The 22,027-nt window shown below is 40.2% G+C and overlaps 2 protein-coding genes across 6 annotated transcripts in view; one reads left to right on the top strand and one right to left on the bottom strand.

The window, feature by feature from the left end:
* The window catches only part of ank2b (ankyrin 2b, neuronal), a 136,814-nt gene extending 133,534 nt beyond the window's left edge, over nucleotides 1–3,280 (bottom strand). For all 5 annotated transcript variants that reach the window (XM_072458532.1, XM_072458536.1, XM_072458537.1 and 2 more), the window contains exon 1: nucleotides 2,853–3,280. In XM_072458532.1, coding sequence (XP_072314633.1) covers nucleotides 2,853–3,020 — 168 coding nt within the window. In that variant the 5' untranslated portion in view covers nucleotides 3,021–3,280. The remainder of the gene's footprint in view (nucleotides 1–2,852) is intronic.
* A 4,138-nt stretch (nucleotides 3,281–7,418) lies between these two features.
* aco1 (aconitase 1, soluble) lies at nucleotides 7,419–21,844 on the top strand. The gene is made up of 21 exons (XM_072458555.1): nucleotides 7,419–7,526; nucleotides 8,500–8,631; nucleotides 9,058–9,226; nucleotides 10,026–10,163; nucleotides 10,556–10,625; nucleotides 10,705–10,888; nucleotides 11,001–11,140; nucleotides 11,213–11,384; nucleotides 11,908–12,008; nucleotides 12,727–12,843; nucleotides 12,938–13,097; nucleotides 15,245–15,380; nucleotides 15,475–15,559; nucleotides 15,931–16,087; nucleotides 16,838–16,962; nucleotides 17,053–17,157; nucleotides 17,783–17,925; nucleotides 18,695–18,842; nucleotides 19,625–19,747; nucleotides 19,831–20,016; nucleotides 21,393–21,844. Exons 2-21 carry the CDS (start codon nucleotides 8,523–8,525, stop codon nucleotides 21,507–21,509), a joined length of 2,685 nt encoding a protein of 894 aa, XP_072314656.1. The 5' UTR covers nucleotides 7,419–7,526; nucleotides 8,500–8,522; the 3' UTR covers nucleotides 21,510–21,844.
* Nucleotides 21,845–22,027: the final 183 nt, after the last annotated feature.

The raw sequence follows: 22,027 nt of genomic DNA, 5'->3' as shown, positions 1-22,027 counted from the left end.
GGTTTAGAATTGTCACTTTATGATTGTTTTGATCGTTTGTGCTTCCTGTTTGCCACGTCTGTTTATTGCAACTTGATGAAGCACTTAAAATAGAACTGGCAGGAGTCTACGGAGAAGCGTGCCAACATAACTGGTTCAAAGTCACACGCTGACTAATGGAACTGCAAGAAGCATGTTCTCCAAAAATATCAGGGGAGGTGCTACAAATTACCAGACAATCTAGCTATTTGATTCCTCTATTTACTACTGCTCAATATTACTGTTACAAGTTAAAATATGAATAATAAACAACTGTTTCTGGTCAAAAGAGAGAGTCAAAGAGCTGCACCGTCTGGATCAGAACGTATAAATAGCCGGGAAATTAGTTCTGTCAGTTTATGTATTTGGTACTAAATATGTGATGATGTTGGAGAGATTACAGAGATTTATTTAAAAAGAGGCAAATACAATCTTAATATAATCTGTTTGAATTCATGTTGCAAAATGAGCAGCTAAAACAGGCCTACAGACTTTTAACAAACCCCTAGTGTCTATCCTTTCATGAAGCAGATCTTAAGCATTAGTAGAGGTTCAGTGGCTGTAGAAACGCCCGGCCGGCCCCTCACCCTGTATGTGCTGCTCTGTGGTGAGCTGGAGTGCTTACAGGAAATAGCCCCACTGCCACTGTGGTTAAAGCAGCGCGCTGGCTATTAGACAGAAAGTGCCTCAGACTTCTGGACTTTGACAGCTCTGCCTCATTTACAGGAACTCCAAGGAAAAACTACAACATTCTATTACCCAACCTCACCAACAGCTCGGCTTCTATTAGCAGCCGGCTTTGCAATGATTAAAGGCACCGCACCTGATTATGACCTTCTTCAAACGTGAAAAACAGACACAATTTATGAGTGCTTTTTGCTACTTTCAGAGGCCAGAGCAGAGAATAAAATGATGTAATTAGATGCACAACGGACTAATTTTGATCCTTTGGTCTGTGCTGGGCCAAACTGATTGTTTACTTTAATTTGGTACAGCAGCCCCTTTTATAGCTAGTTTATTTGTCATGTTATTAGCATGAAAGGTGTTCCTGATTTTGAATAACCTTGAGTAAAAAAGAACAATATTGGTTCTCTGGACATTTTAAGCTTCTGTATTTCATGCACGATATAGTTCCTTTAACTCTAACCTCATTGGTTGAAGCATGGGTCATGTGCAGAGGGCAAATTTCTTCATGGTAACACCGCACTAAAGTGCACTGTAAAGGCTATATGAAAGGTTGGAGTACACATTTCACTAAAACATAGTGAACACAATTATATTTCAGATAGTACGAAACATTTCGTCTATTTGTCTCCAGTTTAACATTTTTTGTAGTTTATAAATTGTACTTCCTGGTTGGACATGAGCACAAATATGACATTTCCACAACCTAGCAACCATACTGTAACCAAGAGCCAAATCCATATAAATGACACAATAATTATGAGTTGACAAACCATAATACCAAACAAACACATCATGATTGTTTAAACTGTCAGAAAAGTGTGTCAGTTAAGTGTCAATTGTGTTTTCAATGGCACGTCGCATATTGATGACATCACAGAGGGATTTTGTTTTAGAACTCAGCACCACTCCCTATAATTTTAACTTTTACTTTTCTAAATGTCTTCACAAACTGCCACTTGACATGTAAAACTACTATTAATATTGTATCCTCCCAAACTAAGTCATTATTAGAAAAACAGGAGAATAGACTCATATAGACTTTAACCTTAGTAGTACATGAGACGTTGACGTTCATATGATAATGACTTTACCCCTAAATCATTGTAATGCCAGTGTGAGTGCAGGTGCATTCTGGGAAGGGGCTTTGAACAGGTCTGCCACATTTTAAGTATTGAGTGATAAAAGTAAAGGTTAATCGGTTTAAACTCAATGGTTCCTTCAGATCCCCTTGCCGTCTTGAAATAAGAAGTATGAAAACAAGTTCTAAGAAGCAGAACGTTTGGCAGTCGCTGTTGTTACTTTAGACATGTGTAAATCAAAGACGATGAGCCCAGCAGCACCTGTTCTGGAGACATCAGGCAGGACGTTCACCTTTACAGACGACACTCACAGATTTATCCAACAAACCGAGAGGAACATTGTGGTGACTCCAAACCACCACAACATAGTGACAGCAGGTAGAGAGCTAAAATGAAGCTTACAGGGCTATGTTGAACTATAATAAATTGTCTTATGTAGTGCTTTTCAGGGCGCTCCTAACAGCTAGATATTTGCAAACACTGTTTATCAGGTAATTCAGGTAATCAGGTAATTATCAGAATTTTGCATTTAATTTAGATGAGTCAACTGGCCCATTACATGACCACATCACAGCTACTAAAAGCAATCTAGACTAACTAACCCGTACCAATACTATAATACTAGGTATACTGGTAAGACTAAACCCATAGAATACTGACACACCCACCACTGGCACAATCTGACATGCAGCACCCAACGCTTTATTTACACCCATCTGCATGATAAGAATAATGTAGGTGAGCAACAAATGCACTTAGAGAGATTACATCAAACAAATAATACACGAGCAAATACAAATGTTACTTAAGCATGTTTTGAACCAAAACATTCGTAGCAATTTTTATTTTGTACAGGTTTGGACAATATATTTATGTGTATATATAGTGTGAATTTCATGCCGAAGTGCACATCATTCCGCTGAGTCAGGCAGCATGAAAGTAACGCCACCATTAGTGTCTCTAATAAAGTACATGTGGGGATCAGGAGCTGTTAGGGTTAGGGTACCCTCAGCAGGACATAGGACACGTGTGACGTGATCCAGGACCAGGACCGGGACCAGGACCTACCTGTCGCGGGGTGGAGGGCTCGTCATTCGCGGGTGAAGGCGTCCCTCCTTCCATCGACGCCGGGGTGACAGCCTGGGTGACAGCCTGGGTGACAGCCTGGGTGACAGCCTGGGTGACAGAGACCGGAGAAGAAGCCATGTTTTCGTTCCCGCCACTCTTCCCTCTCATGAACGCTTCTCCCGGTGCCACAGACTGTGTCCTCTGCCGGCCGCCGCTCACGCCGCCGCTCACGCCGCCGCTGCGGGCTGATGGAGGCTCCTCACCGAGCACACTGCCCCTCTGTCCGGGGACACACTGCCGCCTCTGTCCCTGTCTGGCCGGACGGAGCTCGTATGGCAGTGGTCCGGTGGTCCAGAACAGAGCAGTCCGCTCAGATGACGCCGTCCCGGATCCACGCACTCACTGTTTGACACTCCGCACGGGCGCGCGCCTCAGCTCCAGAGCGCGCCGCGCGCACAGGCGCGTGTTTGATGTCCCGTCACACGCCGCAGAGGGATGAGGTGAACCACGGCACGTGCTCCGGACCGACCGTCGGTGCGCTTTTATTTTAGCCCGTGACCGCTCGTTCCCACGCGGTCAACGCAACCAAGCCGATATCGAGTGACTTTGTTTTCATTGGCCTCATTGAATTAACATGCTCATTAGGCTGAACAGTGTGTGTCCCTGTGGGCCCGAGCATTATGTCATGCTGGAGCAGAAGCACACAGGTTTTCAAATCAACATTCTGTCATATCCCGCCTTAAGATCCTAGATCTTACAGACAATTGATTTTGATAATACTGCAGACTGATTCATTAAGCTTTTGAAGTTTTGAATTATAAAAGGGTTGTGTTAATACAGTTTGTATGTTTTTAATGGATCTTCCAATAATTAACTGTCATTACACTTACACTTAATCACACAAAATACACCATGTTATTGCTGTCAAGACATGCACCTGCCTTTGGTCCCTGCAAAAAGAGCAATATGGGGGATGGTTCCCTGTTTATTTGGTTGGGGGTTGGAAATCGGGGGTCCTTAGATTACATTCGTCACGGGAGCTGCAAGAGGGAAGAGGAGGGGCTCCAGCTGGTCCCCTCTGATTGGTTAAGCTGATGACATTGGGTGTCCTTTTTTGAGTGACCCCACACACTGAGTGAATGGGAAAGCAGGGTCAACATGCTGGTTTTGGGCTAGTGCAATTAGCTCCAATCTTGCACTTGCACGTCTTAATTTTAGTTTAGTGGGCGTGGCATCTGATTCAATTATGACGCTCCTGGATTGCAGCCAACAATGGTGGACGGCCTTGGGTAATTGGAGAGAAGACGGATGGCATGGATCGCAAATGGGGGCTGAAATATCACAAACCATGTTAATCAGAGAAAGATGGACATGACAGAAAAACTGCCAGGACAGAACAGCTTTATCTTGATCTTCTGTGCAGGCTTTTGTCATGTGCTCTGAAAGGGCGGTTACAATAAGCAAAGAGAATAAGATTTGGGTTGGAATGATTTACTTGACATCATGGCAAAAACAGCAAGTATAATGGCATTTAAGTAAGAACACAAGTTTGATTTGTAGATATTACTGCGGATTTGGAAAAAAAAGAAGAAATTCAAGTACGGGTGTAGCAATGTTGGATAAAATGAATTCTTGAGGCCAGGTAAATAGTAATGACACAACATAGGTAAAGTTAATATCTGCATAAACAAAGCATAAACAAAGACTTAATTCATAAAATACAAATGGTTTATTAATAACTATTTCATATCCTAACCCTAACCAGTTAAAGAAGTAAGCATGAATTATGAATTGAGTCTATTTTCGTGTTTTATTAAGGCTAATTAAAGGTTCTATATTACGTAAAATTGACTCCTGTGAGCTTTTAGCCGGAATTAAGTTTTATTTAATTCACAAATGTTGGATAAATCCTGTATTATTATGCTGTCTACATCTCCAACGCTCAAAAAGCTCTGTAATACCTTGTGATGTCATTAAGTGGTAGTCTTGCCGTTAATGTTAATTGTCTTTAGCCCCAATTGAAACTCTACAATGCACAAGAATAATTTTTACACTTTTTGTGAAAATTCAATTTGTCAACAACAGAAACTCTGAACATCTAGCTTTGTTAGCTTTTAGTGCAATAAATACACAATATACCTTACTAACTTCATATATCCATGCTGTTTGCTATGAAAATGTGCATCTGTAATTATACTTCACTGAAGCATTTGACACAAGTGACTTAAAAATAACCATTTGTTGAGGCTGTGTGAGTCACGTGCAGGGCTTTAGTGGGACACTGTAGAATGTAGACCTGAATCAGAGGCTGCCCAATTTACTTTGTATTACTGTATTCCATTATTTTTGTATCATTTCAGAATGACATAGTTGATTGATAGCAGGATGTATATTTTCATTAAAACTATAAGGTTTAGCATTTCAAGCAAACAGCAACCAACAGATTTGTCAAGAAACAAACCACAGTTTCATCTTTGCACCGATTTGCATTGATATATTTAGATATTTAATTTACTTCGTGCGTTTGATATGGCTTTAATGCTTGAGCAAACACTGGCTAAAAATGCTGAGCAATAGACCAAAAAAAAAGTGGAATTATGTAATTTGCACACTATAAAAGGACGACATAAAATTTATATATGTGAAATAGAGAAAATAAATGCATACAGTGAAGCTCTTAATATGCATCTTCTGCAATGCATGTGGACCTCATCTGCATGTATGGAATGACTGACTTGGCAAAAAAGTGTTAAAAAGCTCATTGACGCCACAATGAACCCGCCTCCTAAACTGCAGGCATCCAATCACATGGCCCTGTTTAGACCAGCCTCGTGATGAGGTCATGGCAGGATGAATGCGCGTGTGTCTTTGCTGTGGAGGGAGACTGTAGCTGAATGGAAAATCTGTCTGAGTCATGGGTACAGACCTGGAGCAGACCTGGAGCAGACCTGGAACAAACCTGGAGAAGACCTGGAGCAGACCTGGAACAAACCTGGAGCAGACCTGGAGCAGACCTAGAGCAAACCTGGAGCAGACCTGGAACAAACCTGGAGAAGACCTGGAGTAGACCTGGAACAAACCTGGAGAAGACCTAGAGCTAACCTGGAGCAGACCTTGAGCAAACCCGGATCAGACGGGGAGCAAACCTGGAGCAGACCTGGAGCAGATCTTGAGCAAACCCGGAGCAGATCTGGAGCAGACTTGGAGTAGACCTGGAGCAGACCTGGAGCAAACCTGGAGCAGACCTGGAGCAGACCTGGAGCAAACCTGGAGCAAACCTGGACCAGACCTGGAGCAGACCTGGAGCAAACCTGGAGCAAACCTAGAGCAGACCTGGAGCAGACCTGGAGCAGACCTAGTAGTGAGAGAGAGAGAGAGAGAGAGAGAGAGTGAGAGAGAGAGAGAGAGAGAGAGAGAGAGAGAGAGAGAGAGAGAGATGATGGAGAAGGCTGTGTGTTGTGTGTGTGAAGATGTTGGTGAGGGTAAATGGAGGGAATATTTGTGTTTGTCTGCAACTCATAAATCAATCAATCAATCAATCAATCAATCATAAGATAATATAAGATAAGATATTCCTTTATTGTCCCACATGGGGAAATTTCATTGGTGCAACGCAGGTAGATACAGAGGTAGATACAGAAGAACAGACCACTTATAGGAAGTCTGAAAAACACTTTCAGTAGAAGATCTCCTATAAATAAATAAAAAAAAAACTCCCATAGACAAATAAATAAATAATACATAAATACCATTGCATGTGATCACGACAGTAATTGCACATGAATATGTGTCACGACAGCACATGGATTGCACATGAATTTCACAGTAATTGCACATGAATTGCACATGAATTCCAACAGCAATTGCACATATGACAGAATTGCACATGGTTAGGTCAGTATTGCGAGTGTTCTGGACTAACAGTGTTTGTTATAAAGTCTGACAGCAGCAGGAAGGAAAGACCTACGGAACCTTTCCTTCCCACAGCGAGGGTGGATCAGTCTCTCACTGAAGCTGCTCTCCAGAGCGGACAGAGTGCCACCCCTGGTGGCACTCATGGTCCAGCATAGATGTGAATGATCAATCATCAATCAATCAGAATAATTTGCATTTTAGGTATTTCTTTTGAAATCTGTCTCTTGGCACCATCTGAGTGCGCCCCAACGTGCTCACTCGTTTTACGGGAAAATAAGAAGGTGTGGTTTGCGAAGTTATAATTGTAAAATTTAACCAGAAAAATGTTTCACACGGCTTTTCCTTCGTGCTTCTGTTACATCTTACAAAAACAATTATGATATAAAAGGATTCATCTAATCTAGGATTTTGCTGCCCGTAATAGCCATAACAATACTACCATCTAGCGGACAGGATTACAATTTACAAGAATAGCGCCACACTTCTGACTCAACGAGTCCAACGAGTTCCAAATAATTGATGGTTTACATGCAAGTATTTGTTTCAAAGCTTAATAACACAATAAAATACGTACACTTTTCACCCTAACAACTTCATATGTCATTTTAATTTTGTTATTGCGATGAAAGGCGGAAGTACTCTTGCGTGCTACTTCCGGCAGCGGCTGCAGAACTGTTTGGACTGTTGGATTTCTATGACCACAGCTGACAGTGTGGATAAAACACGTCCTGCTCTGCGGTGTCACCCTCTCCACGAAATGTAAGTTCATCAGATCAAAAATATGTATTCATACGCCTCACTTTACGTACGCAATGAATGAAAATGACGCTAATTTTCAGCTGCTGGATCGTGCCGCGTGTTGTTGACCTGCTTCGTGCTTCTTTTGATCGTCTTTCTGATATAAAAATCTGCATTTATTTTTCAATATCCCCAATTATTTACTGCCTAACAAACTGCTGATACGTTTCATTCTTAAATCAACCCCAAAAATCCCCATGTTTTTTAGAGGATGCTGTTAAATGTTGCTAATGCTAACTGACAGCTGAAGAAGAAATAGATTGAATAATAGAAATAGCAATTAATCCAGAAAATGATACCTAATAAAACACGTGTAGTTTTAATCTTGCATTTTAACAGCACATGAAGATAAGTTTTGTTGTGTAATCTAAACAAATATGGAACGAATTTGCCTAACACAGAATTATTATACAATTCCAAGCGTTATGAGGTAAGGTAAAGATAAGGTAAAACATAAAAGTAAACACTTTATTGTTCATGATATTGTACTGTGCCATAAGCTTATACATATATATATTGTTCAGACTTATGCAATAGCAATAAACTAGTTTCTTTGTGGCTGTGCAGGAAGTGTTTTCATCATGTGACCTTTTACACAGATATGTCTTTTCCTCATAGATTTACACTTTTCATGCATGTATTTCATTGTCGTTCCCCCAAAGCTAAGCACGTGGACATTGCAACACCTTTCTACTTTTAATTCCGCCACACTGCTCCAGGAACGAGTTGCATAAGCTGTGAGTAAAATATGAGCCAAGCCTTAACCTGACCCTTAGCCCCTCACTCCTCCTTGCAGCGGAGCTAATCCAGTTTACACACCACACTCTGGAAGAGCCTCTGATTGGTCTGTGGCTGCTGCGCTCGATCTGCTCATGTGTCATTATTGTTTGGGAGAATGCTGACGAACGACATGACGTTGTATGTGTGTTTGCAGAATCATACCGTCCCAAGAGCAGGATGTCGGAGACCGCAAGTAATCCATTTCAACATTTAGTGGAGCCTCTGGAACCATCACAACCAGACCAACGCTTTTATAATCTGACCAAACTTGGAGACCCCAGATATGGTTAGTTGAAAGAAATCGTTCAGTGATGTTTAAAAGAGACATTATATACTTTTATTCAGGGATTTAGTGTTGAACTATAACATAAGTACGTTATCATTTTACATTTTGTTCATTGTAAACTGCAATAGTTAATCTAGAAAATCTTAGAATTATAAACTTGTCCATTGACTTTCAGGACTGTAGAACTGATAAGCCCCGCCTCTTCATACAGACATTTCACTTTAACAGATTTTAATGATAGGGGGAAGGTGGAAACAGGACATTTGTGAGCAGTCAAGATTCAATTATAAGATTACTCAAACATGCATGAATCAATCAATAAAAATGCAACAGATGATGAGGAAACGCAGCTCATTTTGCATAACACGTCTCCTTTAAACTTTGATGTTGTTTATAGTAGTAATTAAATGTTCAATTGTGTTGTAGAGCGCCTGCCCTTCTCCATCCGGGTGCTGCTGGAATCTGCGGTGAGGAACTGTGATGAGTTCCTGGTCAAAAGCTCCGATGTGGAGAGCATCCTCAACTGGAAGATCACCCAGGCACAGACTGTGGAGGTGCCCTTCAGACCAGCTCGGGTTATACTCCAGGACTTCACGTAAGACATAGGCTCTGTCTGTTTGGTGCAACGTGACCAAACACAGATGAGATGTTTACTCCTTATCCTTTATATACTGCATGTGATATAATGGCAGTCAATGTGTACATGAAATATTGTTAACAACTAAAACTAAAGATTAGATTTCGATCCTTTTGTATTATCTTTATGTAGGATGCAATGTAAGTCGTCAGAAATCAGAATACACTAGTGAAGAGGTATAATCAAGAAACCAAAATATATGTAAATTGTGGACCTATTCATAAGAAAAATATTTAGTAAAACTTTATAATTACATATATACATTTTTATTAGGCTTAATGAAACATAAACAAATGATGGGATTTGTGGATTCTTAATAAACTTAACTACTTATTTAATTATCTAACCCCTTAAGTAGCTAGTAAGCCTGAAACATTCTTAGAAAACTAAATTAAGTCTTTGTTCATGTTTTATAATGCTGTAGTTTTTGTAAAGTGGTTCCAATTATTTTTCACCAAAACCACAAAATGTTTAATTTGTCTTTTCTTTAATTATTGGAATGATGCTGTCATTTTGATAAATCCTTTCCCCAATACTTGTCAAGAGAGTTCTTAGTCCAGATGACGATTAACCTTTGATTAGTTGTGGCCAATCAATTAATAATTATAATCAAATGAGTTGTTCCAGCCCTAAAGTGAACACAAATGTATTTATTTTATATTATCTGTATTTTCTCTTCACTGAATCCCATTTCTTTGTATGCGGTTGTGTTTTATTGCCGTGTCCTTGACCGTGTGAGTTGACCGCTTGTCCACAGAGGCGTCCCCGCTGTGGTGGACTTTGCTGCCATGCGTGACGCGGTCATGAAACTCGGAGGAGATCCTGAGAAGATTAATCCAGTGTGTCCAGCCGACCTGGTCATCGATCATTCCATTCAGGTGGATTTTAACAGGAAGTACGTTCTGCTTCGTCGTTTCTCTTGACATGTTTGCATTCCTGATCAAACCAACGTGTTAAAATGTCACATGTGTTACATAGTAGGGCTGCAACTAATGATTATTTCAGTAGTCAATTGCACACTGAGACTTTTTAAATAAATTATCAACCAATTTAAGGAAGAATTATGTGACTGAAGACTTATAGATAGAGCATATTTCCAAAGTGTTTTATCAAGTGTATTATTTACTTTAGATTTAGTAATGCCAAGTCTTTGTTATAAAATGTCATTTGTTTTAGAGTGTGTATAGTCCATTATCAAAACGATACGATTCTTTTTTACTAGTCATATTTAGTCGATTAATGGCCCTAATACAAAATCCTGAATATACTGTGTGTACTTTTCTGCAGATCTGACAGCCTTCAGAAAAATCAAGATTTGGAGTTTGACCGCAACAAAGAAAGATTCCAGTTTTTAAAGGTAATACCGTATAGTCCTCATTCCGATGTTTTATGCGTTTTATACCTGATATCTTACAGTGCGTTCCTGTGTTCCTCAGTGGGGCTCTAAAGCTTTCAGGAACATGCGCATCATTCCTCCGGGCTCGGGCATAGTCCACCAGGTCAACCTCGAGTACCTGGCCCGAGTGGTATTCAACTACGAGGGCTACGTGTACCCGGACAGTCTGGTGGGCACAGACTCCCACACCACCATGATCGATGGCCTGGGGGTCCTGGGCTGGGGTGAGACACTTCTTCACCACTACTTTCCCCTTCTCTGATCTTCTCCATTCATTTTATTTTATTAGAATTTGTCTTTTTTTCCAAACATGCTTCATCATAAGTATCATTGCAGGCGTTGGAGGCATAGAAGCAGAGGCAGTGATGCTGGGCCAGCCCATCAGCATGGTCCTGCCTGAGGTGGTGGGGTACAAGCTCTATGGGACCCCCAACAAACTCATCACCTCCACCGACATCGTCCTCACCGTTACTAAGGTATTTCCCACAAAACACAACACGACTCTCTGTAGCAGTGGCATGAATGTCTGGCCCCGTATCTGTGTCCAGCACCTCCGTCAGGTGGGAGTGGTGGGGAAGTTTGTGGAGTTCTTCGGACCCGGCGTCGCTCAGTTGTCCATAGCAGACAGAGCGACCATCGCCAACATGTGTCCTGAGTACGGAGCCACTGCCGCCTTCTTCCCCGTGGACGAGGTCAGCATGCAGTACCTCAAACAGACAGGTCAGATCTCACTTCTTAACTTTGTAAACTATTATAGGTTTATAGAAAAAAACATTTTTGTCTTGGAAAAGTCCTGGAAAATGATTTCCAACAAAGTGTGGTAAAAGTGTTTCTGATTGATATCATCATTTGTACTCTCTATCTTAAGTTACTAGATTGAATAAGTATCATATCATCATCACATACATATAAATACAACATGTTTGCTTTTAGAATGGTCCTGAGTTATAGCAGAACTAGTGTAAAACCTTTTGATGAAACTACTACATATTTGTGTTGATGTGTTTTCCCCTCAGTATTAAAATCAAGTTTGAAATTACAGTTTTATGACAACCTATTTTTATTTACTTTGATTGTAAAATAAAACATGCCTGTTGCGTGTTTAGAATGTAGATCATCCTAAAACTGTAATTGATTTGGAAAGAAAAGATTTGAGACCAGAAAATACCTGGTCATTTGTTATAGTCACAATGCAGTAGTTTTGGTTGCATATATTAGTTTACATGTTTTTATCGTTACTTAGGTCGCGAGGAGGAAAAATTGGATTACATTACGAAATACCTGAAGTCTGTGTCCATGTTCAGAGACTACACGGATGTCTCCCAGGATCCCGACTTTACTCAAGTAAGTGGGACATTTAAGTTTGATAATTGTGACAACTTTAAGCACATTTTGCAATTTACTACACACTCAATGTTAATGATGTGGTGTAATGCAATCATTTGTAACACTCACAGCAGACAAAAGCAAAAAAAAGCATATTATCTGTTACTAAACGTTCTGCCAGGCTGTGCACTAACTGTACATATTTTCCCCTTTTTTATGAGAGGGGGAACATATGTACCTCCTCAAATTATAGAAGGTTCAGGTTCCACATCCCCAATAGTTGTGCACATATGGTTTTACATCATAAAATATAGTAGCATACAACCCTAATCCAAACCCAGGTAACCCTAACATCCCTACCCTAAGGTCCCGGGGGAACTTAACATTCATTTTAATATTCATTAATTTATGCAGCAAAATTAGCATTAGCATTGACACCTACCTTCAAGTATTCACCTCATTTATAAAGTTTATAACATGACATGACATCCACGTCCACAACTTGCTATCCACTACGTGAAAACAGTATTTATTAATTTATGCAAAACCCCCATCGAGATAGAATCGGACAGAATGTAGACGCTCACAGTGAGTTAGACGGCTGCTCTTAAGGCTGTTAGTTACTACAACAGTTGGATAAAAACAAAGCCGGTATCGTTGTATTTATTTATTTTCCATCCCTTAGGAAATGACATTCCTTGCTCTGTTATATATAAAATACTTTTCCGTTTTGTAGGTGGTAGAGTTGGATCTGACTGAAGTCGTCCCCTGTTGCAGCGGCCCTAAAAGACCACAGGACCGAATCGCCGTTTCAGAAATGAAGAGCGACTTTGAGAGCTGTCTGGGAGCAAAGGTTGATCCACTTCTCAAACATAAACATCAAAATGCTTAAATCTGTTTAATTCCACTAAAGTGAACGGCCTTTGTTTTCGCGCTGTCCTTTTCAGCAAGGCTTCAAGGGCTTCCAGGTGGACCCCAAGAGTCACAACAGCGTGATGCCGTTTGAGTTCAATGGGACGAAGTACGAGCTGAGTCACGGCTCTGTGGTGATCGCTGCCATCACCAGCTGCACCAACACCAGCAACCCCTCCGTCATGCTCGGGGCAGGTGGGGGCCTAAACTGTCACCAACACTGCTCAAATAGTGATAAACATGACACTTGTACCCACACAGGACATATTAGGACATATTGTAGATTTCTGAATGGTAATATATAGATCTGTAGTAGAAGACATAGATCAAGGGCTATAACAATTAAAACTCCACCATGAAAGAACTTAAAATAAAAGCATTATTTTCATTGAAGATGTTTCTACTGTAGGAAAAACCTTGCGTCCTTATATAAGATAAGATTAGCCTTTATTTGTCCACACAATGGGGACATTTCGGTGTTGCAACGCAAGTAGGTACAGACGCAAAAGAACAGATAACTTATAGAAAACTTTAGAATAAAAAACACTCTTAATTACGACGGAGTATAAGGGCCAATCAAGAAGAAGAAAAAATGCGCTACACTACGAGAATAAAGTAATTAATTAATGAGAAAAAAGACGTTAAAGGTGGTATGGACAATTTTTTTCAGCAAATTTTTTATCATATTTCCTCGTGGCGTGGATCAATCATTTGTCCTGCCACGTATCAATCATAAAACGTACCTATCGCTCACCTGCAGCCGCGTCAGGCTCGTCCCCACGTTTCCGCGTGCCTAAGCGCATGGATCTATCATAATATAGTTCCCTCAGTGTACGGGGCAAAATGAAGACGGAGAAAGACAGTTCGAGCTGACGCAGAAGTGGACAGAAATCTACGGGAGACGAGCGATGTGATGCGCTCCGTTGCGCTAATAAACAAACGCACGTGTGTGTTGTATCAGTCCACACGGGGGAGTGGCATGCGCACTTCCACCTGCGTTCTCAAATCGCCGAAAAATCGTCCATACCGCCTTTAATTAATGAGAAAAAAGTCGAAGTCAGAAAAAAGTCGTAAATTAAGAAAAAAGTAATTAAACAACGAGAAAAAAGTAATTAATGAATGAGAAAAAAAGTCATTAATTAATGAGAAAAAACTCGTAGTTTAGGCGCCAATTCAAAGTGACATGATCAGTTCACTTTCAGCACCACGGTCAGGACGTAAAAGAACGGGCTTGGATGAGTTGACAGTTTAGAACTACATAAAAGTCTGTAATAGATGTTGAAGTGTTTCCTGGTCTTTAAAACGATGTCTTACTTGTGTTGATTACAAGACACTGCGTTTAGCAGCACCTTTCCTGTTACGCATCATTCAAACTGTTGGATAAAGGCTTCTCTTTCTCCCTGATGCAGCTGTAGTGCACACATTCACACGTCCTCTGCTCCTCTAAGTTGATTGTCTACGTGGGCACTTTGACTTTCACTTTGACATGGGACACTGCACATGGTACATTATTGTTTGTAATGTCTAAAAGACCCGCATTATAAAGATCGACATCTATTGTGGGCTTTTGTATTCACTTTTAACCAAGCGCCATTTGCGTCCTGGTGGTGGCATGTTTGTGTTGTGAAGACTCCACAGATGCATTTGACTCAGAGCCAATCAGCTTCAGAGCTTTAAACACAGTTCATACAAAACAGAGCTGTTACTGGACTGTCCCATGATGCAACACTGGGGGGAGCCCGTAACATGGTGCTGAAAGTGAACCGCGCATCTGCCTTTATTGTCTTTAAATTATGAGATTTTTCTCGTTATTTAATGAGAAAAAAGTCATTAATTAATGACTTTATTCTCGTAGTGGACTATAACAATTAAAACTCCACCATGAAAGATTTCAGCCAAAGAACCTAAAATAAAAGCTTTCATTGAAGATGTTTCTATTGTAGGAAAAACCTTGCGTCCTTCCTCTTCACTGAGCTAACTTGGCTTTCGCTTGTTTCCTTGGAGATGTTCTTAGTTTGATGACATTCTGTGGAACATTCAAGCCAAACTGAGGCTGGAAATCTTAGGAGGCGCTGCTTTAATAAACATTATGTCGTAAAAGTAAAATTATCGATTGACAACAAATGTAGTTATTGATGATGCTTATCTGGATTACTCACAGATTCTGGAACGTGCAACGGAAAAAAAGTCGATTTCTTTGTAAATTATTTGCTAGTTCTATCTCAACGAAACCGATTAACCAATACGGTAAATAATTCATAGTTGTCGAACCGAGATCCCTCAAAAGTGATAATTAGATGTAGAAAATTCCAGTACTGGAATGACATATTTGTATTCCGTAGGACTCTTGGCCAAAAAGGCGATTGAACACGGCCTCAGTGTGAAGCCCTACATCAAGACCAGCCTGTCCCCGGGCAGTGGAGTGGTCACCTACTACCTGAAGGAGAGCGGCGTCATGGACTATCTCTTCCAGCTCGGGTCCGTTTCACTTTGCTGGTCACTGCAAACATGGATTTCTTGATGTTTGTAATAGTTGACAGAATAACCACACAAGATGTTTTTGCCTCTCCAGATTTGAAGTGGTGGGTTACGGTTGTATGACCTGCATAGGAAACAGTGGACCTCTTCCAGAACCAGTGGTGGAGGCCATTGCACAGGTACATTGTTTTATCCCTCAATAACAGGGCAGTCCAAAAATGAAAACAAATTATATTCATAAATAAATGGATATGTGACCAACTTTAGACCGTTTATATATTAATTTTCTTCAGTGCATTTTATTTTTGTCTTTTTTTTTTCTGTTCTGTTTACCTTTTTTAATTGAAAAAAATAGAAAGAAAAAGGAACACACTATTTATCATTTACATCATTTCTACAATGCTGGATTTTCTGTTTTATTATTTATAAAGTGTATTTGGCTTTTGTTAGACATCAGATTACTACTGTATATATTTTTTTACAGTCATGTTCTGCACCTTTCAATCTAAACTGCGTAATATATTGCTGTACTGTGTTTACCGTGTGTCAGGGCGACCTCGTGGCGGCTGGAATCCTCTCCGGGAACAGGAACTTTGAAGGGCGAGTTCACCCCAACACCAGAGCCAACTATCTGGCCTCTCCGCCGCTCGTCATCGCTTACGCAATCGCCGGCACGGTCAGGATAGACTTTGACACGCAGCCCATAGGTGAGTGACGAAGGATCTGATTAGATAAGATAAGATATTCCTTTATTGTCCACACATGGGGAAATTTCATTGTTGCAACGCAGGTAGATACAGAGGAAAAGAACAGATAACTTATAGGAAGTTTAAAAAGTACGATAGAAGTTTAAATAGTACTCACAACGGTACAATACTGTAGGAAGGCTGAGCTTTTAGTCACAGGGAAAGTATGAGGGGAATATTACTTATGCGCAGAGTACGGGGGGAACAAGCTTCATTCTGAAAAATAATGTTCAAGAATTAAAGGACACACGACAAAAGGAGTTTTTAGAGTTAACTATGTCCTGACATTGGTCCCTCATCAAAAACCTCCGTGGAGTTGTAGTTTTCTTCATTCACAATGTTCACCTCACAGATATAAAACAATATGCGCTTTCTGTAAATGCATTATTTCAGCTTTTAAATCATGAGATGCCAGAAAAGTATAATGCATAAAATGTGTCTTGTAAGAATTTGGTAGAATTTTTAAGTTTCCATTGAACTCAAGATAAATATTACTTGCGTCTAGTATTGTAATCTGTGTAGTAAAATAGTGTAGTAGTGTGTATATGGTGTATTCATCTGCATCATTCATTTTTCAGTTTGGTGTACATATATACCTTTTAAATACAATAATAATAATATGTGACCATAATGATTGTCCTGACTCTGATGAGGCGTGATAATTAAAATAATGTAACTTTCTAATACGTTCTGTTTCGGTTCCTCCTTCAGCCATTAACAACGTAGGAAAAGAGGTGTATCTACGAGACATCTGGCCGACCCGAGAGGAGATCCAGGCTGTGGAGAGGACGTACGTCATCCCATCCATGTTCAAAGAGGTCTACGAGAAGATTGAGGTGTGTGTGTACACACTTGTACTTGTGTTTTGAGTAGAGTGTAGTAAGATTGTAAGAAGGCTGATCTGTTTGTTACGTTTGCTGCTACAGAAAGTGAATGAGCGCTGGAACTCTCTGGTGGCCCCCTCTGATAAGCTCTACCCCTGGGACCCCCAGTCCACCTACATCAAGTCTCCTCCATTCTTCCAGGGTTTGGTAAATAACATTTTCAAGGAATTTTGTGTTTTTTGTTTTCAGTTGGAAGGGACTTATATAACGCCATATAACACGTGTCATTATAATTCTGTGACTTAAAGACATTTCAACTGACAAAAATGAGTAATATGATTGAATACAGTCAATTTTCTCCTTTGATTATACATTTTAAAGTCTTTTAAGTTTTGAACCAGACTTAAAAGTAGAAAGTACTTCCCAAATGGGTTGAGGTGTTGAGCGTTCATGGAGACGTTTTTGAGTTCAAAATCCAGCTTTGAGCAAATATAAAAGATCTGCACAATATATAATGCTTGAATAGTTCTCAAATTGTATGAGAAATACTTTTACCTACTTTTACCTACATTTTCAAACTAAAAAAAAAAAAAGAAAAAAAAAAAAACTTAATTTGATTTTTTTTCTGTGACTTTTGTTTTTACTTGAGTAATGTTCTTGCTGTACTTTTACTTAACAAAATTGAATACTTCTTCCACCACTGTTAAAGAAAACCTATCCTTATCCTAATAATTACAGAGATATGAACCATAAACCAGCACAAAATACCTGCTTTTTTAACAGATTTGTCCCCTCTCCTCCAGCTCTGAAGTCACTTTGTGTTTGCGTGTAGAGTATGGATCTGCAGCCGCCGCGGTCCATCATCAACGCCCACGTGCTGTTGAACTTTGGCGACTCGGTGACCACAGACCACATTTCTCCTGCGGGAAACATCGCCAGGTCCAGCCCTGCAGCTCGCCTCCTCACCAGCAGGGGGTGAGTAGAGTCTAGTGCAGAGGAGGAGCGCAGGAAGTTAGCCGAAGTGTTCTCGTTGTACGTAGGATGACACAAGTTAAGTGTTACTTTTTGCCGCCAAAATGATGCTCCAGAAGTATCTGTTTACTGTGTCCGTCATGGCAGGAGTTTTGAGGCCCAAATCTTGACCATCACTGGACTTGTTCTGCTCTCAAACTGTGTTACAACAAAGTCATGGCTCTGTTAGCTTAGCAGGCACAATGCTAAAGGCTTCATTTTTATTTAGTTATTTATTTTCATTGTTCATACCCACTGTACACAGCAGAGGGCGCTCTTAACACCTCAGTTTTGGTTCCATCTCAAGGGACTTTCCATGAATAACTTCAAATTCAAATGAAATACCCCATTGGGAACAAACATGTAGTTTATAAAGTTTTCCAAGTTAGAAAATGTGAAATACTAACAGCAAAGTGATCAACAGCGTGTTTAAAAGGCAATTAAAGCCACAAGAATGCATAATATCTCCACATCTGCAGATAAATAAGGTTTGGAATAAGAAGCAGTGTCACAAATACTCTTGGTTTAATGACAAATACATCTGACATATTTACATATTCTAAATGAGTCATTTAACTGATTGTTTCAGTTCAAGTCCATTGTTTGATAGTTGGTTTTGGGTAAGAAGAAATCAAATTCCTTCTTGTTGAAACATAGTCAAACAAATGATGATAACATTGTCATTAATTGCTGTCATTTCAAACATCAAGTCTCACATTTTAAACTGCTGCAGACTGACTGCACGTGAGTTCAACTCGTACGGCTCCAGACGGGGGAACGACGCCATCATGGCCAGAGGGACATTCGCCAACATCCGACTCTTTAACAAGTTCCTCAACAAACAAGCTCCACAGACCATCCACCTGCCCACTGGAGAAACGGTCAGCTTTATACACCAACATCTACATCTGCCCTTCAAGAGTTTAATGGAGGAAACAGTGAAGATAAACATGTGATTTTAATGGACAAACTGGGATTAACCTCAGAATATCACAAAATGTATCAAATCGAGGGCGTTTTGGCAAAGCATGTGGGAGATGTCAGAGCCTGGTTCAAACACATATTGTGTTTTTACATTATTTGTTTCTATAATAGGAGATCATTTCTAGGTTTTACTGGAAGAATGCAAAGATTTAACCACAAATTACACTTTTTATGAAGCTAAAATAAAATGTTGAGGGTAGGAAATGATTTTTCTGTCCATTTCTACCCTGGGATTTAAAACATTTAGCAAATTTTTGTTATACAGTGATCCCTCGTTTATCGCGGGGGTTACGTTCCAAAAAGAACCCACGATAGGCGAAATCCGTGAAGTAGAAACCTTTATTTTTTTACAGTTATTATACAATGAAATACTCCATAAAACATTGAAGCTCACGCGCGCCGCTCTCACCGGCCTCGCAAACTTCAATTTGGCAAGCGGTTTTACATATGTGTACATACTAATCCATAACGTTATTGACACACAGGTAGAGAAGACGCGGAGAGACTGTTTAGCCAATCAGAATGCAGAACACAATGCATGATGCAAATCCGTGAAGCAGCGAGACCGTGAAAAGTGAACCGCGTTATAGCGAGGGATCACTGTATAGTCTTTGAATCTTTAGTCATTATCACTAAAAATGTTTCATGGCTGACTTCATGTTGCCTCGTGCTTGAACAGATGGACGTGTTTGACGCTGCTGAAAGATATCAAAAGTCCGGAGTGCCTCTTCTAGTTTTAGCTGGAAAGGAGTACGGATCGGGAAGTTCGAGAGACTGGGCGGCGAAGGGGCCGTTTTTACTGGTGAGCGACTTTGATTTTTTTTAATTTAAGATGGACTGTTTTGATTCGAGGCGGGCTACTTTACACTGTTGTTGGGTTTGTAGGGCATCAAGGCGGTGCTGGCGGAGAGTTACGAGCGCATCCATCGCAGTAACCTGGTGGGCATGGGGGTGATCCCTCTGGAGTACCTGCCCGGGGACACCGCCGACAGCCTGGGCCTCACCGGGAAGGAGAGATACACCGTCGTCATTCCAGACAAGCTGACGCCAAGAATGAAGAGCGAGATTAAGGTACAAGCTGAGTTTACCACAGATTTCTGCTCACGCTGGTGAACATACTGTTCTTTAATACACTTTTAGTAGAAGTGGCACTTGTTTGGCTCTTATTTAGCTTGAATTATTCCCTTTTAACGACTATAATATGTGTTTATGATTCAAAACAATAATTGAGTTGGACTAAACCTGCACACGACAAAACATTGCTATTAATCCAGTTTGAAGTATTAAAATAGTGCCAGAGTAGTCCCACATGTGTAGTGTTTGGGCTGTGAGGATGAGTGAAGCTGCTGCGTTAGCTTCAGTAAACTCCACTCTACTTCCTGTGTCGTCGATCACTCTCTTTCTGTGTATTTCCTGATCCACATTTTACAATATAATGGTTGCATCTAGACCAGAAGTGCAATGCTCTGCTTGTTTTGAACACTTTGTTGTCGTTTTACTCTGGACGGGAAACGGCTGATGCTAATGTGCTCTAGCTTTGTTAGCTCGTGTCTGTGGCCTTCACTTCCTCTGTAGTGTGTTCTGAGGTTTAACATGGAATACATTTTATTTGATTTAAACTTTATTTCACCAGACAAAACATTAAAGGCGGTATGGACGATTTTTCGGCGATTTGAGACCTCAGGTGGAAGTGCGCATGCCACTCCCCCGTGTGGACTGATACAACACACACATGCGTTTGTTTATTAGCGCAACGGAGCGCATCACATCGCTCGTCTCCCGTAGATTTCTGTCCACTTCTGCGTCAGCTCCAACTGTCTTTCTCTGTCTTCATTTTGCCCCGTACACTGAGGGAACTATATTATGATAGATCCATGCGCTTAGGCACGCGGAAACGTGGGGACGAGCCTGACGCGGCTGCAGGTGAGCGATAGGTGCGTTTTATGATTGATACGTGGCAGGACAAATGATTTATCCACGCCACGAGGAAATATGATAAAAAATTTGCTGAAAAATATCGTCCATACCACCTTTAAGAAGAAATTCTTATTGACAATGTTGTATTTTAAGTTTTATTAGTTGTTTTATATATTGAATGTTTATGATTGAATAATCGTAAACCTTGTATTATAGAAAACATTAAATTAAGTTATTTAAGGTGTGTAAATAATGGCAAATGTGTCTTCTAGTGAAGCACCTTTGTGTCACATGAAATCTGCTTTTGTTGTAAAAATTAAAGTCTAAATTGGGCTGTAAATATTTGATATGCAATAATAAGTTTTCAATGTTTTTTATTCTTATCAGGACTAAACTTGAAACTAAACCAGAACTAGTACAGAACCAAACCCAATCTAAATCCAAACTAATATGATCCATTGACTTTGCAGACAGGATTTAGCACTGAGGTCCTATTGAATTTATCTTTTTTTCCTTCTATATTTGTGCAGCTGGATACGGGCAAAACAATCCAAGTTCTGATGCGATTTGATACCGACGTTGAATTGGCGTATTTCCATCACGGGGGAATCCTCAACTACATGATCCGCAAGATGTCCCAGAACTAAGACTGTATTTGCATCAGCTCCGGGTCGACCTTTGCCCTCCGGGTCGACCTTTGCCCCTACATTCCCTCTAGACTCGAGCTACTGAAGTGCTGGTGTTAGACAAATGCTGCTACGCACACTAAAGAACTTTATTAGTATAGTTTATGTCAGGTCATAAAAGCCATAGTCTGCACTGCAAAAATGATGACTACACACATTTAAATGACTTAAATTCAGCAGGAAAAGGATATGTTTACCAAATGTATTTAATCTGTTGCTTTAGATTATTTTTGACTAGTTTCAATAGCGTTCCTTTAATTTTGAAGAGATTGTTTGTGGACTAAGAATAAGAAAATTGTATGTATATAGTCAGAAGAGTACAAAATGTGTCCGATAATTTATCATATAACTAGGGAAATATGTTATTGACAAAAAATAATGTACTAATATATATAATAATATATAATATATGTGAATTGTTTGGGATTATCTCGATGACTGTATTCAGACAATACATCATAAATGTGCTAAAATGTGCT

This window comes from Eucyclogobius newberryi, unplaced genomic scaffold (genome assembly GCF_026437365.1).
Source record: "Eucyclogobius newberryi isolate DKJ021-1_F unplaced genomic scaffold, fEucNew1.0.hap1 SCAF_22, whole genome shotgun sequence".
Taxonomy (NCBI): domain Eukaryota; kingdom Metazoa; phylum Chordata; class Actinopteri; order Gobiiformes; family Gobiidae; genus Eucyclogobius; species Eucyclogobius newberryi.
This window is presented reverse-complemented; position numbering and strand designations above follow the sequence as displayed.